This window comes from Colletotrichum jinshuiense, chromosome 6 (genome assembly GCF_051148585.1).
Source record: "Colletotrichum jinshuiense chromosome 6, complete sequence".
Taxonomy (NCBI): domain Eukaryota; kingdom Fungi; phylum Ascomycota; class Sordariomycetes; order Glomerellales; family Glomerellaceae; genus Colletotrichum; species Colletotrichum jinshuiense.
The window spans coordinates 219,217-234,872 of NC_139313.1; the positions used below are offsets into that span (position 1 = coordinate 219,217).

At 50.3% G+C, this 15,656-nt stretch overlaps 4 protein-coding genes across 4 annotated transcripts; 1 reads left to right on the forward strand and 3 right to left on the reverse strand.

The window, feature by feature from the left end:
• Nucleotides 1-987: 987 nt before the first annotated feature.
• Nucleotides 988-3,176, forward strand: EsH8_VI_000058 (uncharacterized protein; the record flags this gene model as incomplete). Its single annotated transcript, XM_083271311.1, has 2 exons — nt 988-2,210; nt 2,264-3,176. 2 exons carry the CDS (start codon nt 988-990, stop codon nt 3,174-3,176), a joined length of 2,136 nt encoding a protein of 711 aa, XP_083126485.1.
• Nucleotides 3,177-3,515: 339 nt separating this feature from the next.
• EsH8_VI_000059 (uncharacterized protein) lies at nt 3,516-4,139 on the reverse strand (the record flags this gene model as incomplete). Its single annotated transcript, XM_083271312.1, has 3 exons — nt 3,516-3,733; nt 3,802-3,896; nt 3,967-4,139. 3 exons carry the CDS (start codon nt 4,137-4,139, stop codon nt 3,516-3,518), a joined length of 486 nt encoding a protein of 161 aa, XP_083126486.1.
• Nucleotides 4,140-6,362: 2,223 nt separating this feature from the next.
• On the reverse strand, nt 6,363-7,094 carry EsH8_VI_000060 (NPP1 family protein; the record flags this gene model as incomplete). Its single annotated transcript, XM_083271313.1, has 1 exon — nt 6,363-7,094. The coding sequence occupies one exon, from the start codon at nt 7,092-7,094 to the stop codon at nt 6,363-6,365; it is 732 nt and encodes a 243-aa protein (XP_083126487.1).
• Nucleotides 7,095-9,885: 2,791 nt separating this feature from the next.
• On the reverse strand, nt 9,886-11,280 carry EsH8_VI_000061 (uncharacterized protein; the record flags this gene model as incomplete). Its single annotated transcript, XM_083271314.1, has 1 exon — nt 9,886-11,280. The coding sequence occupies one exon, from the start codon at nt 11,278-11,280 to the stop codon at nt 9,886-9,888; it is 1,395 nt and encodes a 464-aa protein (XP_083126488.1).
• Between the last annotated feature and the right edge of the window lie 4,376 nt (nt 11,281-15,656).

Consider the following 15,656-nt stretch of genomic DNA (forward strand, 5'->3'; position numbering starts at 1 on the left):
CAGTCGAGTCCACTTACTCGCCAATCTTGGCATGGACGACAAAACCCACCCATCCCCTCCAGGGCATCCCAGACATGTCAGATTAGGTAAATGAAAACATCCTCCTCCCCCCCTCATACAATATTGACGTATCGCTTTCGCATGCAGAGGGAAAGCAAGCTGAAAGGTTCGTGCTGATGAAACATGCGTTGGTGACCGTAGCTCCCCGGATATAACCGGTCAGATTCGGCCAAACAGGGACTATTAGTCAAGCTGTCCCCCCCAATCCCGGCTTCGGCACGTTCTAGCCGCACCTTATGGCAAATCTTCCATGACATGACGTCAGGTGTCAGTGCCAGCTGGTTGTTGCTTGCGACGCTTTGTTGATCGAGCGTCGATTTTGTGCAGGGTGGCAGGGCCCTTTTCCTCTTAGCCTGCGATTATCTCGGACCCCTTCCCAGCCCCTCTCCCCGTTCCGGCTACCTCCCATTTCAGAGCTCTTCTCTCTCTTCTCCTCGCAATCTTACCAACCATCCATCTTCAAAGCATGTCTACGTATACTGCCTTGCTCACAATCCCGCCCAAATATACCACTGATCCCCCCCAGCCCGTCGCCCGCTTCGAGGCATAAGTCCCGCCTTATCAGCCCAGCGATCCGTCCACCAAAGCTTCTTTGACGCAAAGCCGCAAACACGGGCCCAGCTGCCAAGCTTTGCGATCCACAACATACATTGGACACTGAGCCGAAGAAAAAAAAAAAAAGAACCCCCCCCCAGTCAGCCCAGCGAGGTGCCCCCAAAAAAGATCGACAGTCTTGGCAACGGCCGCGACAGCCTGCAGCCTTTGACAGGATCTCCCGCCATCTACTTCAGATCTCGCGCGCTGCCAGGGTCTTAACGCCTCCGGCTTGTCGTTTGGCGCTTCTAGGCTTCAAGCGACACCAGCCACCGAGTCCTTGAATAGTATCCAACGAGAGGTGCTTCGTGCTTCGTAGATAGCTTTGACGACATGTCGACCGCGGACGAGCAGCTGCCCAACGGGCACCCGCATTCGCCGGATGCACCGTTGGACGGCACCGGCGTTTCCACTGCGACTGCGCCTTTGGCACAGCAGAGCAATGTCGAAGCCGCCGCTCCTGCTCAGTCGAGCGAAATCGCCAACGGCCATGCTGCCAATGGGTCTGCTACTGACGGCCCCTTAATGAACGGCCACCAGCCCAATGGCCCTCCGCCCGCGCCGGAAACAAATGGCCATGCAGTGAATGGCGCTGCATTGAACGGCCACTCGCCAGATGCCACGGCAGCAGATGGCCAAGCAACCGATGGCGCTGTCCCATCAACAAATGGTGGGCCATCATCCAACGGAGATGACTTGCCAAAACGCGAGGAGGGAGCCCTTGAAAACAAGATCGAGGGCTTGCAGGATCCTGAAGCTAACGGTAACAAGCCGCCTAACGACCAGCCTCACCACCATTCCAGCGATTTCAAGGGGTTGTATACCGAAGGCAAAGAAAAGGTGAAGGACAAGACGAAGCCTTCTGGCGGCTTCGACACAACCCCGCTTCCCGATGCCCCCCCGGGTTACACAGTGAGGTTCATCTTTCACAAGGCAAGCAACCTTCCTGCCGCGGACCTTGGAACAAGGTCATCCGACCCCTTCATCCATGTTACTCTAAGAGCCGCCATCCCCAAGCGACACAAAGAGGACCCCGACCTCGTTCACCGGACAAAGACAGAGAGGCGGACCACGGAGCCAGTGTGGAATGACGAGTGGGTCGTGGCCAACGTTCCCGCGGGCGGCTTCATCCTCAAGTGCCGGCTCTACGACGAGGACTGGCCTGATCACGATGACCGCCTCGGCAACGTTACTGTCAAAGTGCCGTATGTCGGAGAGGACTGGAAGGGGTACCCACCTCCAGGCCAGGAGTTTGTGGCAAAGAAGCGCATGGGAAGCAAGAGAGCGTACTTTGTCAAGGCCATCACCAGCCATTTTGACCCTCGAGTGGACATGTCGCCCAGGCTATGGATCAGCATGGAGGTCCTTGGGAGATCTGAAGCTCCGCATGCGCAGATGCACACCGTTGGGCCAACATCGTACTTCAAGCACTTCAGTCCTATGATCGGCCGTCTCACTGGAATCAAGGTTAACAGGGATGAAGAGAACGATGCCCAATCCTCCGAGTTGTTCGACGAAGGGCAGGAAAAGGACAACAAGAAGACGCAAAAATACGAGTAGGTTGACTGCCCCGCTAACCGGTGAGTAGATCCGCTAATATAATATCCAGCTTCCAATCCAACGAGATGCAGCTATCAGGACCGGTGCCTGCTGAATTATACCACCGCTACGTTGAATTCAGGCCCATGATCGGGCTGATGTTTGCCAAGAGCGGTCTGAGAGGCAAGATTCTCAACAAGGCGTTGCACAAGCAGCACAGCAGAGTCTACAACTTTGACAGCTCGACCGAGTACGGGACATTCAAAGCTCGTTCAGAGGAGGCGGCCCTGCAGTTCCTCAAGCTGGTGCACTTTGACGGAGGAGGCCGCATATTCACCTACGTCCTGACGTTGGATGGCATGTTCCGGTTCACCGAGACCGGAAAGGAGTTCAGCATCGACATGTTGAGCAAACACACCATGCACAGCGACGTCGAGACGTACATTGCATGCTCCGGCGAGTTTTTCGTCCGGCGGCTCGAGAAGCCGACCGCCTCGGATGACCCCGAACCTGATCAGAAGACGCATCCGAAGGACGAGTTGCCCGGCGGCCCCCCGGATGGGCACCCGCCGCACAACCCCTCATACTACCAGCTCTTCATCGACAACGACTCGGGGACATACCGACCCGACAAGTCGATCCTCCCCAAGCTCAAGGAGTTCCTGGAAGCCAACTTCCCGGGGCTGGGCATCGTTGTCATGCACTGCGAGGACGAGGAGCTCCAGAAGCTCAAGAAGGAGCAAGTGGAGGCCAAGAAGAAGGAGGGCAAGATGGTCAACATGGTGCTTGCCCGAAGCCCGAGCTCGAGCTCCATGAGCTCGACCGAGAGCGCGCTGCAACACATGGACGAGGCAGGCGAGGACGCTGGGCCGGTGAAGAGCACGACGCAGAAGATGTTGGATGCCCTGGAGGACCCGGGCAGTTTGAAGAAGATGCTGAAGCCGGGGCATCATGGAACAGGCGAGAGTTCAACTGCACACTAATGAGGGTTAAGGGCGGGCTTCGGGGGCGGGGTTGTTTGGTTCTGTTTTCTCGCGTACTTTGATACCTTTGTGCCTGAATCCCTTTGGGAGGGATGGACGCTGTATGACTTGCTTATTCCCATTGCTTTGGAACCGCTTTTACTAGGATCACAAGCAGAGAAAAGTCTGCCTAATCGACTATAATTGATTTGTTCGCTCGACTTTGCATACTAGGTAATGACAGGAAAATATCGGCCTGGAGTTCCAAAAAGCTCCCCGTGACGTACTCTCTGCCCAACAGCTCCAGGTGGTTTGTGTTCGACAAGAAGAGGACTGAACGACGACGTCGTCGACGCCAGCCTAGACCCTGCGGCCCCTGCGGCCCCACGGCCAGCCTGGAGAGGGGTTGGGCTTGGGGAAGTTGACCGCCAAGTTGGTCTCCTTCTGCCTGTCGCCAAAGTAGGTGTTGGCGGGGAACTTGTTCTGGCTGACGCAGTTGGGGTTGCACTTGTCGAGGGGCCCGGATTTTCCGCGGGTGAGGTCGAGGACGAAGGTGTCTTCCTTGCAGTTGGGCAGGACTGCGGAGATTTCATCGTTAGCAGGGACTCGTAGAAGAGATGGGGAGAAGAAGAGCGGGCTCTCTTACCCTTGAGGTCGTTGAAGGGAATGGTGTTGAGGAAGCAGTCCTTGAACTGCGTCGAGTAAGGGGTGTACAAGCCGTTGTAGTTCCAGTACCAGTTCCTGGGTCAGTGTTAGAGAGGTTTCAAAGAGTAAACGGGGATGGCCAGAGATCTGAAGGCTTGGGGCATACTTGTTGGTGTTGTCGGCGGCGCAGCCCATCATGATGAGGGCTCCGGCGGGACCAGTCTTGACGACCTCTGAGTTGGTGTCCGGGCAGCAGTAGGTCTTGATGTCGGCCGTGGCCGTGCAGTTGAGGGACGCCAGGGCGCCGGAGACGGCTGCTGCGATGACGAGGGACTTCATTGCTGAAAGGTCGTATGTTTTCCTTTTGTTATGATAATGAATGATTGGTTCGAGGAGCTTGATGGTGTGATTATCAAAATTTTCTTAGTTGAGAGCTGGGGAGAGTATCCTTTATACCCCGCGAAAACATCACCACTCAACACGTCGTCAATGACATTCTACTGGCCAAATTCAAAGCTCCTCTTCTAGGATGCTTGGCCTGTCCAACAGGTCAAACCGTCATGCGTGGGTCGGGACAACTACCGAGTTGTGGAGATTTAGCCTATTTCCTAATTCATCCCCGAGGGAGCATTCACGTCTCTTGTGGCATGAGGAGAAGGCCGCAAAGGGCAATTTGCCAAAGGCCCAATACGAAAATGGGGAATTCAGAAAATGGCAGGCGCCAAGGCGGGTGCACTCGAGCTAGCCGGATATATGGTGGTAGACATTTGCCGTTGCCATCGCCACGCCATAACTGCTTTGTGATATAGAAAGTCTTTCATAGTTTGGGTTGGCTGTCTAAATTTTATCCATATGGACAACTCCTCATGGCCTCATATCCGGTTATTCTGCACACTTCACAGAGTGAAGAACGACTCCTGCGCTGAGTTGAGTATACGATTGACTTTGAATCATGACTAGTGTCGGATCAATGGTACCCGAATTATATTGGGTTGTCTCAAAATCATGCTACCATGCTTTAAGGTATACCACTTCACCTATCAACAACTGAGGGGTAGGAGTTTGGGCCTGAGAACTGACAAATATAGCCAAGTTTTCTTTTGCCTGAACCGCGACATATCAGTCCAAGAGACCAAATTTCCCGTTTGTGTACTGTGCTATTGAAAATTGCTAGATAATGACGAGCGGTATTGTCTATCATAAGGTCTGCTTTATTCATACTAATTTAAGATAAGTTGGCAGTAGATAGCCTCTGAAATAAAGGGAGGGAATGGCCGACTCTGTATTTAGGGCCTTGCCTATTCACAGAATGTCCCTATCAAACCTTTCGACAATGATGGAACGAGAACTATCAAACTGCCACAATGTGGATAAATAGGTTATATTGATGGAGAAAGGCGAGAGTATGCTTGGAATTCAACCAGTTGCGAGACATACAAAGGTTGCATCATGCAGGGCTAGCTCTGGGAGTATGAAAGCCATCGACACCTGCAAGTTCCTGTCTATTCTGGACGGCAGATACAGAGGTACCCCGAGCACAAATACTATGTATGTTTAATTTTTATTTTTTATTTTAAATCTTTGCCAGCGCCATAAAAACCTCTGAATAGGGCGCCATAGAAACTGTTGCTTACCTCTGAGTATGCACTTCACAATTTGTAGTCCTCGCTTATGGAAGGTTGTTGTACTGGTACTGCAGTACTAGATCCACGCTCATTGCCGTTATTGCTGAAGTCACCTTCAGACACGACGACAACTAGATTTTGATAAATCTAGACAAATAACAGACGGTAGTCAAGCCGAGCGGCAGCAGAAAATCGCACGGTCTCCCCTCTTCTCTTTTTCTTTTTCTTTTTCGATAAGACAGCGGGTATGTTAGGGTTAGTCAAATATGATATTACCAATCCGTACCGACCATTAATAAAATAAAATAAAAACTTGGAAATATTGCTGTATTTAACCTTTTTTGCACTTGAGTTGAAAGACGAATCACCATGAGGTACGTGGATCTTGCCCTATAGGTCAGACCAGATTCTGGTTTGAGCGCAACTTTGTTCGAATGAAGCCCTCCCAAATTCTCCGACCGCGAAGGCCCCGCAGTTTTATTTTTATCTTCCACCTTATTAGAATTCATTCCCGAGATCCCCGACATTCTTAACTTCGACTGATCGTTACTAGATTCTCCATGGCAACGTCATAATGCAACTGACGGCGCACCAGAACAGCCGAGATACCCTTCACGCCAGTCGTCCTATACCACATATTGATGGCTTGAATCAAGGATGTCAAAGAAACAGTACCAGAAGTAGCCAGATCGAACCAAAGATTCGACAAATTGGCAATGGATGGAGAAATGTTATCACATTTTATGGAAAGGCGAGACTGGGGCACAGAAATGTGGAAGAACAACTCAGACTAGCTAGATTTCAAACTAAATAGAAAATATCCAATACAAACATGCGAAGCAATGCCTAACTTTCAACAATGGTCGACCAATGAAGAGCACTCATGAGATCATAAAGGTGCACACGTGATATCGTTGTGCAGTTTGCTGTTGCGCGTCTAGGCCAGAGCCTCGCGAGCCTTGGACTCGAAGCTGCCATCCTTGAAGGGAACGTTGGCGCTTCCGAAGTTGGCGTCCTGAAGAGCAGTCTTGGCGGCCGCGGGCATAGCGTCCCAGTCAGAGATGGGGTAGGTCTTGCCAGTGGTCGCGGTGAACTGGAGCTCGTGGTTCGTGGGAAAGCTAGTAAAGTATTCGACCTTGGGGCTGTTGCCTTCCATCTGGGGAACGCCGTTGGCCTTGCTATACCCGCTGTGGCTGGAAGCGGCTCCCCCAGTGACCTTGGGAGTGGCCGCGTTGGGGTCATCGATCGAGATGACAATGTTCTCCCAGTCGTGACGGTGGCCTCCGGCAGTGTTACCGTCGAGAGGCTGGTCCTTAGGGAAGTACCAAGCGTACATAATGACAGTCTTGCCGTCGACAGTGCCAGCACGAGCATATGTCTGGCCCTTGCTCTGGTCGCGGCAGCCACCAGTAGAGGATCCGCTATCCTGAAGACCACCGCTGATGTCACCATTGTCGGCAACGGCAGGGTAGGGCTGGCAGCCATGAGCGATGTGGAGAAGGGGGTTGAAAGTCTCGATGACCTTGCCAAGACCACCAGATTGAATTCTTTGAGCAACGGGGCTAATAGAGTCATGAGCAACAGTGGCGCGGGACTGCAGGAGCTCAGTGGGCGCGGCGGTGACGGCGGCGGCGAGCGCCATGATGCTGGAAACCTTGAAAGAAACCATTGTGAATGGGAGGTTCAAATGACTGGTAAGTGAATGTGGTGAAGCTTGTAAAGCGAATGGAAGCTGAGTCTGAGTAAATGAAATGAAAGTGTTGTGATTGTTGGTGAGGAGAAGATTGGTTTAGACGGGACGAACGTCTGCTCTTTATAGAGGAATCCTGTCGAGGTTTGTTCCTGAGATATCCCAAAGATCACCTTGACGTCTGCCAAGTATCTTGACATTTACAACCACTGTATCAAGTTGAAAGAAAAGAATCTAAAATAACATGTATGTTTGTATAATTGGCCTGAACAAGTTGAGAAGAGTGGGTGGTAGCGAGGTCACTGCGTGGGGCAAGGTGTTGTCCAAGTTCTCGATATTGGGTTCTGTGTAAACGTGACATGAGAGGCCCCGCGTTGGGGGCAGTGAACATTCAGGGGCCGTTTCAAGGCCTCGTTCTAAGCCCTGCAAGGCGAACAATTGGTATTCCGCCTTGACCGGACTCTCGGCGTGATCTTCGATGGTTGGTGACATCCGAACACCCTCCTCTGGGATGTTTCTGTTCGCTTCACATTAATTGACATACTAAGTATGTCCATATATAGGGTGTGCTATACCACTGCTGAGAGTGTCTGCCTATTCATATTTAAGCGAGTTGACCATGTTAACGCATCTTCTTCAATGCGTGGCTCGGCATTTCGCCCCCCCATGCTCCGATCCACATACCCAGCCCTATTGCTAGCTGGGCTGGGGGGAGCACGCTAAGCTGGGGAGAGAGCCTTAGTTGATAACATATAGCCATGCCTCTGCCAGAATCCCGCCGACTAATTTAGTGTAATGCTATTTTCAGTATAGTAACGAGGGTGCTAAATTCATCCCAGAAACTACAACGGGATCCGTAAAGTTGCAGTTCGATGTTTGGCCTGCAATAGTCGGCTCTTGCTCCGTTTGTTGCCGTCGGAAATGCAACCCAGCTACAATAGTAACGTTTACGCTGTCATCGACTGTTTTCCTTTTCTTCGGGTTGGGCATGAAATGTCATCTCACATACATATTTAGTTGTTTCTTCGGATTCGGCGGACTGCTGAAACAGCCGAGTCCCTCGCTTGCACAGTGAGCCGCCAACGCAAGGTAATGACTGACTCGAGCAGCAAGTCTAGACCAAGAACAGGCCTAAAAACAGGCTTATCGGACAATAGCAGTACGGTGGATCGCGGATAATTTAGTGATGAAGGTTATGGCAGTCCCCGAAAAGTCCGGCAGGGGTCTGTGGCATCATAAAGGTGCGACTCATATGTCCTAAGCGTTAAGCATGGGGTTCATGCGCATACCCAATGAACTGTTAGCAAAAGCTGAACTGAGCTGCACCATGTCACCTCATTGGGTCACAATATTCACATCAAACAGGCCTTTGCCCCCAACGTTGTGGAGTCCGGCAGCGGAGCTGATTACCATCCCGACTGAATATCTTGGGAGTCGAGGCTGGCCTTACACAGGTGACAGGAAAGGCCGGCTGCCAAGTTTCTCGTTAGCTAAGGTTAACCTTGTTGTAGGATCTTCAGCATCAATGCCGTTTTGAGACTAAACTTTCCCTTTTTGGATTATGTGATTCTCGTGGCAATGAGACGCACACCTCGCCGCGGAGAACTCCGCTTCTCGACAATAGATCGTGGTGTTACGGTCCCATCCACCTGCTGTGGCTTATCGGCCGAGCTACTCGCACTGGAGTACGACCTCGGGCTTATCGTTCCTCCATTATATTAATAATCCTTATTCCTTTTGGCATTGTTGGGTGTCCGGTTGGGCTTCAAGCGAATTTCTACGCATTCGCTCCACATGTCTCAAAGTATGTAGAAATGTGCTTGGTACATGCCTCCATGCTCAGGGGGCTTTCGCCCTCGTACATATGCCAAGTCAACAACTGCACCGTGCATGCCTCATGTACCTGTCGGTCATGCCATTGGTGACTTGACGCAAAGCCTGCCATGAGCGACGTTCATCCAATTCGATGGTTCGATCATTACAACAGCCGTGCTCAACATTAGGCGCCTGGGTATTCTTATACAGGGAAAGGTAAAGTTTTCTGTCATTCGGTCTCATCATCGACATTACCCAGCCAGCGGTAACCCCGAGTCGGGGAGACATGGCCTAAGAGTCACTGTTGAAACTGTTACTTTCGTCACCCGCCCTACTTCTATTCAAGGTTCCGACAGTCCAAAAACTGCGAGGAATTTGCTGTATGGCTTTTTCACCCGGTAAGCACTCCGAGCATTCACTCCTCATGCATTGTGGGGTTTCTAAATACAGAATTTCTTTAAGTTAAATATGTTGGTACCGTGTGGGCTTTGAAGTCAATCATATATTTGTTTAATTCTCATTCACGGATTCATGTATCAATGGCACTGTCTCGGTTTCATTGCAAAGCGAAAGTAAACAGGAAAAGAGTGTTAAGCAATTAGAACCCTGTATAATAGTACATGTTGCTGCATTATGAATGCAAAACAGGCACCAAAAACAGAACACATGACTATATATGCAATAGTGGATATATCTATAGTTTGTTAACCTTCATATTGGGCATGGGGCTTATAAATCACGCAGGTTACTGAACGCCATGAAGCCTTAGTGTCTCCAGGCTGTGTAATCAAGGTTGATTTAACGTTTACGAATACGTGGTACAAAAAGAATTGTATTGGCGCAGTGGGTGGTTGCATTGCCTTGTTCTAACTAAGGTTTTTGTACTATTGATGCGCCATATTACTATTACTCATATACATGACTTTCCTCTCTCACTCCCGTCAGAGTCCCCTTCTTAGAGCAAGGGCAACACTCTCTTCTCCGTGAATGCCCAGAGAAGAGGGGAGTAATCAGAGCACCAGGCATTTCCAGTGTAGTAAGTGCTTCGCTTGCCCTGGAGTGCGTACAAGTCGCGGTAGAAACCGGCTTTGATAGCCTCAGGCGATACGTGCAACTGAAGGTCTGTGTGCTGCTCCCAAGCACTGAACTCACCGCCGCTCGTGGCAGTTCCGTTGAAAGAGGGCCCGATGCGGCTAATTGCATCGGTGACGAGACCCTGAGCCTTGGAGGAGTCAGGCTCGCCAATAACCTTGACAGTTTGGTATCCAGGCACGCCGACAGTCTCCAGACGCCAAACGAAAGGCTTCTGAGGAAGCGCGGCTGGAGCAGTAACGTCGACGTTGAGGAAGTTAGTCTGGTCAGGAAGGCCGGTGTTGGAGACAACTCCAACATAATAGGGGATGTCCTGCCATTGCTCGAAAACGGAAGTCTCCGAGTCGTCAAGGTCGAACGGCGCAAGGTTCTCGGTTGTGGGGGGAATGGTGATGAGAAGCTTCTTAGCCTTGATAAGCTTGCGGCCATTGGCGGTAGCCACAACGGCCTTAACGCCATCATCGGCACGCTTGGAGGCAACGACAGTGCTGGAGTACAGAACATCGTTTCCGAGGAAAGCACCGGCCTTGTCGTAGACCTGTTGATTTCCACCAGGAGCATAAAGATAACCGGCTGAGAGACCCAGGAGATGAGCCTGGCCAAAGTTCTGCAGCACATACAGAGTCGGTGTCTCCAGCAGGTTGCCAACACCATGAGCAAAGATCCAGACAACTTGAACAACCTCACTCAGGTTGTACTTCTCGACGAACTGGCCGAAAGGCAGCAGCAGATCCTCGGGAACGGACTCAGGGATATCATAGGCGCCCTCCGCCAGGAAGTCAAAGTTGAGGGTGGCGAAGAGGTAGTTCGCCAGAGGTCCGACCAAAGTGTTGGGATCGACAGCCGTGGCATTGGGGATGACGAAACCGGTCTTGAAGTCGACAATCCTGCTTGGGAAAGGAGACAAAGCCGAAGCATTCAGCTGGACATCGAATCGTTCGAAGAACTGGGTCGTCTGGTCGTTCTGGATGAATGCCTGTACGCCATAGTCGATTGGCGCACCGGTCGCGGGATCACGGAAAGTATTGACATGACCTCCGAGCTTGTCCGAGCGTTCGACTACGGCAACGGTCTTGTTTTGGTCCCGGAGGCGAACAGCGGCATAAGCACCTGTGGCTCCACCTCCGACGATAAGGACGTCGCGTTGAATGATGTCCTCGGGCTTGAAAGCGGACTCATCGTAGCATCCGAGACCGACTGGAGAAGCGCTGATTAACGAAGCGCCCAGAGCGCATAGTGATAGTAGGTGAGAACGCATGGCAACGTGTAAGTAATGAACGACTGGATGACCAAAGGAATGACTAGGTGGGCTGCTTTAGAATCCGGGATGCATAGTTAAGAGGTGGCGATTATAGAAACTATATACATGCTGCAATGAAGAATAAGTAGCGCCGAAAGAGGCCGGTCCTGCGGTAACCAGCCAAGGCCAGTCAATAGGGATATGTTTGACTCAGGGAGGCAATGAAGTCAAATTGATTAGCGGTCGCGAACTGTGATTTACTGGCTCCACAACATAACTTGACATATTTCCCGGAAGCGGCATCGGGGACGACTCCACCATATTTCAAGACCCCAGGCGTCTTTACCCTAGGATACGACCCCATGCAAGGGAAGTCGCCTTTGAGCCGTGGAATTTTCGATGAAATCAATGGAAAAGAAATCAGTTTATTCTACAAAAAGTACTGGCAAACATCGGTACAAAGAGTGTCCCGGACCATCCGGTAGGTTGATTGCCCGTGGGTGGTGACAGGGATCAAGGTGAGGCAGTCTACGTTAAGGTTCACTCCTTTTAATTGACTCAGGCGAGACACAGTAGCCAAGAAAGCGAAAACAATTAATTGGAAGACAGAATATGTGGGCGATGTGGGCTGAGTAAGATGAGCCTGAACTTACGACAAGAACATTTATAAGTTACCGTCACTTCGGCCGGACGCGCTGTGCGCCCGCCCGTGTCAACTGACAAGAAATCCATTTGAAGTGTCCCTGTCACCTAAAGTTTAGGCATCAGACGTCATCAGCACGGCTCCCACATCATCACCTTGGTACTTTGTATTTGGTAAACAAAGACACAGCCGACTTACCCGCATCGTATTTGCAACCCATTGTAATCCAGTCGTCTTTTTCTTTCCTTGTTTCCTTCATTCGCCTTAACAGTATTATGGCGGAGCAAAATGGCGCAATTCAAGCACAGTGGTATTTTCGGATACAGCTCCCGTCATGTTAGCTGATCTCCGGCCGTTCATAGCATGCTCATATTGATACCTCCAGATCTAGTTTGCAATCCAACAAACTCTTCGTAAAGATTCCTCGAACCTAACAACTCTTCTCAACAGCTGCAGTTACTAGCCACAGCAGACAACCATACAGACCGGTGTTGTCTTCGTCTGGCTCCTTAGGAGCCTGAAAATTCTCTTAACACCAGTTTTTGTTACGAAAACCTTCTTTCTGCAGCTTCGTTGAACCATATATGAGCTGCGGCTAACTGAGTGTCAATGGCGTGGTGCCTGAAGCGAAAGGTTCCATGGCAGTGTAATGACTTTTGCTTGGGGGGAACCGATGTCCGCTCGAAAGACTAATACCAACCAACAGCAAAATATCAGTTATGTCCGTTATCTAACAGATGGTCAACAACAGAGTTACACGAGCAAGTTACACAGTCTACACATAAGCTGACAGTGCCTCTCCAAGTTACCAGTCAACTGCGGGCCATCGTGCATTGTGGACCCGGTTAGTTGGGCAAGTGAATAGCGAAGAACCGTGTCCATGATGGTGTCCAAATCTAGCGGCGCACTGCCAACAAGGCGATGATACCTTGGGGCTGTCCCTGGGCGTTAATCGGGGGTGTAGGCCGACCCCAGCCCATATATCGTGATTGCTGTGAAAGCATTGGTGGCTTATCAGACTGTTGAGTAATAGGGGAGTAAAAGGAAATCACTAAGGCGCGACGGATGATATTTCGGCGTATGCTTTCTTGCACGTTGAATAGTGATCTTCAAATGCATAGGACGTTGTTTCTTTGACAGAGCAAAGCACACGTGAAGTTTACCATTCCAAATGGGCCGACATGACGAAATAAAAATAGTTAGAGAGAAAAGGCTATTTTCTGAAACTTTCGTATTTCAAACTGACAGGTGCAGTTGTGACATCTACGCTATTACTGTGCCATGGCTGTCGACGTATGGAAAGAAATGTTCGAAGATTTGACTGCCAAAATAAGTCCAGACTGCTCAGGACTGCACAGTACTAATGTCAAAAGATGCCGAACTTGCACAGATCTAGAAATAATTACATTCAGAGAAGAGTCAAGTGATTAGAGCAGGTTTCCGTCAGCTACTAGGCTTTATCCTCCAGAGGAACAAACTGTAAGAGACATTTTTGTCCGTACGGCCTCGCAGATATGATCTGATCATGCGATCTCATGTCCTCGGGGGTTAATGAAGGATCTGGAATAGTGGTATAGCGGCTGTATATGGATCGAAGTAAAATCTTCATTTCCGCCAGTGCAAGGCTGCAGTGACCGTCAGTATGGCCAAAGACTTTTCTTCGTCAGTGACGGTTAAATGGTAGGTGAACTCACTGTTTACCAACACAGCCTCTTCCTCCGTGTGAGAATGCAAACATATGGCGCTTCCTCTCAGCTTCGCCAGTAAGTGACACCCACCGTTCAGGGTTGAAGAGGGCTGGGGCTGGGAAGACTGTATCATTGTGGCGGTGCACAGAATGCGCTTGGCAGCTCACAATGCTACCTTCCGGGACAAAGTAGCCGTCGATATGCCTGCCCCCGGAAGGGACTACTCTAGGCAGTGACATGGGAATTGCAGGAAAGGATCGCAGTCCTTCCTGGACCACAGCGTCAAGATAAGAAAGCTTGTCAAAAGGGACATCCGGTTTCTCTCGGATTTCTTGCTGGAGTCTCCTCTGAAATTCGAATGATGCCGGCTGTGATAGCTCCCACATCAGGAAGCATAGCGAATCACCCGTAGTATCAATACCAGCCACCATGTGATCCATACATTCGGCGGCAATATCGGTACCGTCTAGTTGATTCACGCTACTGCCGCTCTCGATCTTGTCTTGAAGGCGATTTAGAAGCGTAAACGAAGCAGGATCAATTCTTGAGGTAGCGTCGACCACGAAGTTTTTGGCGAGCGGAGTAGTTCGCGGCTCAAAGAAAAGATTGAGAAGCCTGGAGAAGTACTGGTAGAAAACTGGCCAATGATGCTGGATAAGACGGTCTGGGAGGTCAGCATTGATTTCGTATAGCCAAGTCTTAAGGGAGGGTTACTTCTTAGGCTATCGTCAGTCGTAACTTGGTGCATCATGTCAGTATCTTCCTGCTTCTGAAGGCTGTTCGTTCCGTATGGGTGAAAGAGGTGGTGCGTGACGCAATCACAGGCGTACGAATGGAGTTTGGTCTATGAACAGAAGCCAAACAGATCAGCAGGCGGGAAGATAAAAGGCTGATTATAGTATTACCCACATATAAATCGACGCTGCTCTTCGAATCGCTCTCACACTGCTTCACAAACACCTGGGCTCTCTTCTCAATGCCACTTAGTGCCATTGGTTTCATGACGTTGCTGTTTGCATAGCGGTCGGCAATGATGCGCTTGCGCCTAGCGTGCTGCAAACCGTTCAGTTAGGACTGACCTCGAACTGTGCTACCAAGTCGTGTACTCACGTCGCCCTTTTCAAGAGTAGAAAACATGGTTCTGTAAAGTCTTGGTCAGGTACCAAATAATATGATGTAGAATGCAGTCTCTATTACTTACCTTCTCTGGAAGACTCTGAAAAGATTATAGAAACGGTGCTTATCGTACCCGCTTCCCAATGAGCCGTAGATTTCTTTCACGGCCTCGTAGGAGGTAAACGAGACTTCATTAGGTGCTATGCAGACAACAGAACCATATTTCAAATGAAGGGAGTGGATGTAAAGCGTTCTATTGGCATTGAATTCATGCCATCTCAAAACAAGGGAGGTAAACTTTGCCAATGCCGGGCCTGGCAAATTCCGTAAAGGAGACGAGAAACAATGCGCCAGGTACAAAACAAGGAAGATCGCAAGGACAGCTGCCCCGAAAATGGGGTTCAGGAGCATGGTGCAAGGTGTTTTGATACAATTGCAAGGCCGGCCAGGTTGAGGAGGTTACAGTCGCCGTTGGTTGGGAAAGGACCAGTAATGAACATAAATACTCCGCGGGGTTTAATCTTCGCGGGGTCGAACATGCGGAATCCTAAAATCGGGGCTGATAAGCGTATTAAAGACGAATCAAATTATTTGCAAGTCTGAAGGGATTTGTGTTGAGTCATGGGCTATTTACCCCGCCTCTTTGGTTGAATGCCGTTCCCCTAATGTTAAGAATTGGCGAGTTCCGGCCGGCGGTCTAACTAGGTCGAGAACGAAATACTCAGTCCCGGAATCCGGCCCCATAATTGATCGCTAATGTTAAGAAGACCCGACAATACGGATCTGCCGAGTTGTCGGGTAATTAACAATCGCCTTAGTGTCAACCCGAAGTTCCCCTAATGTTAATCGTAACCGTGAAATGCTCTCCGCAAATATCCACTCTAAGAGTCCAGCATCAGAGGTCTATTGGAAGCAGGGTTAGCAAGCTCACCTAGCCCTCTTTAGAT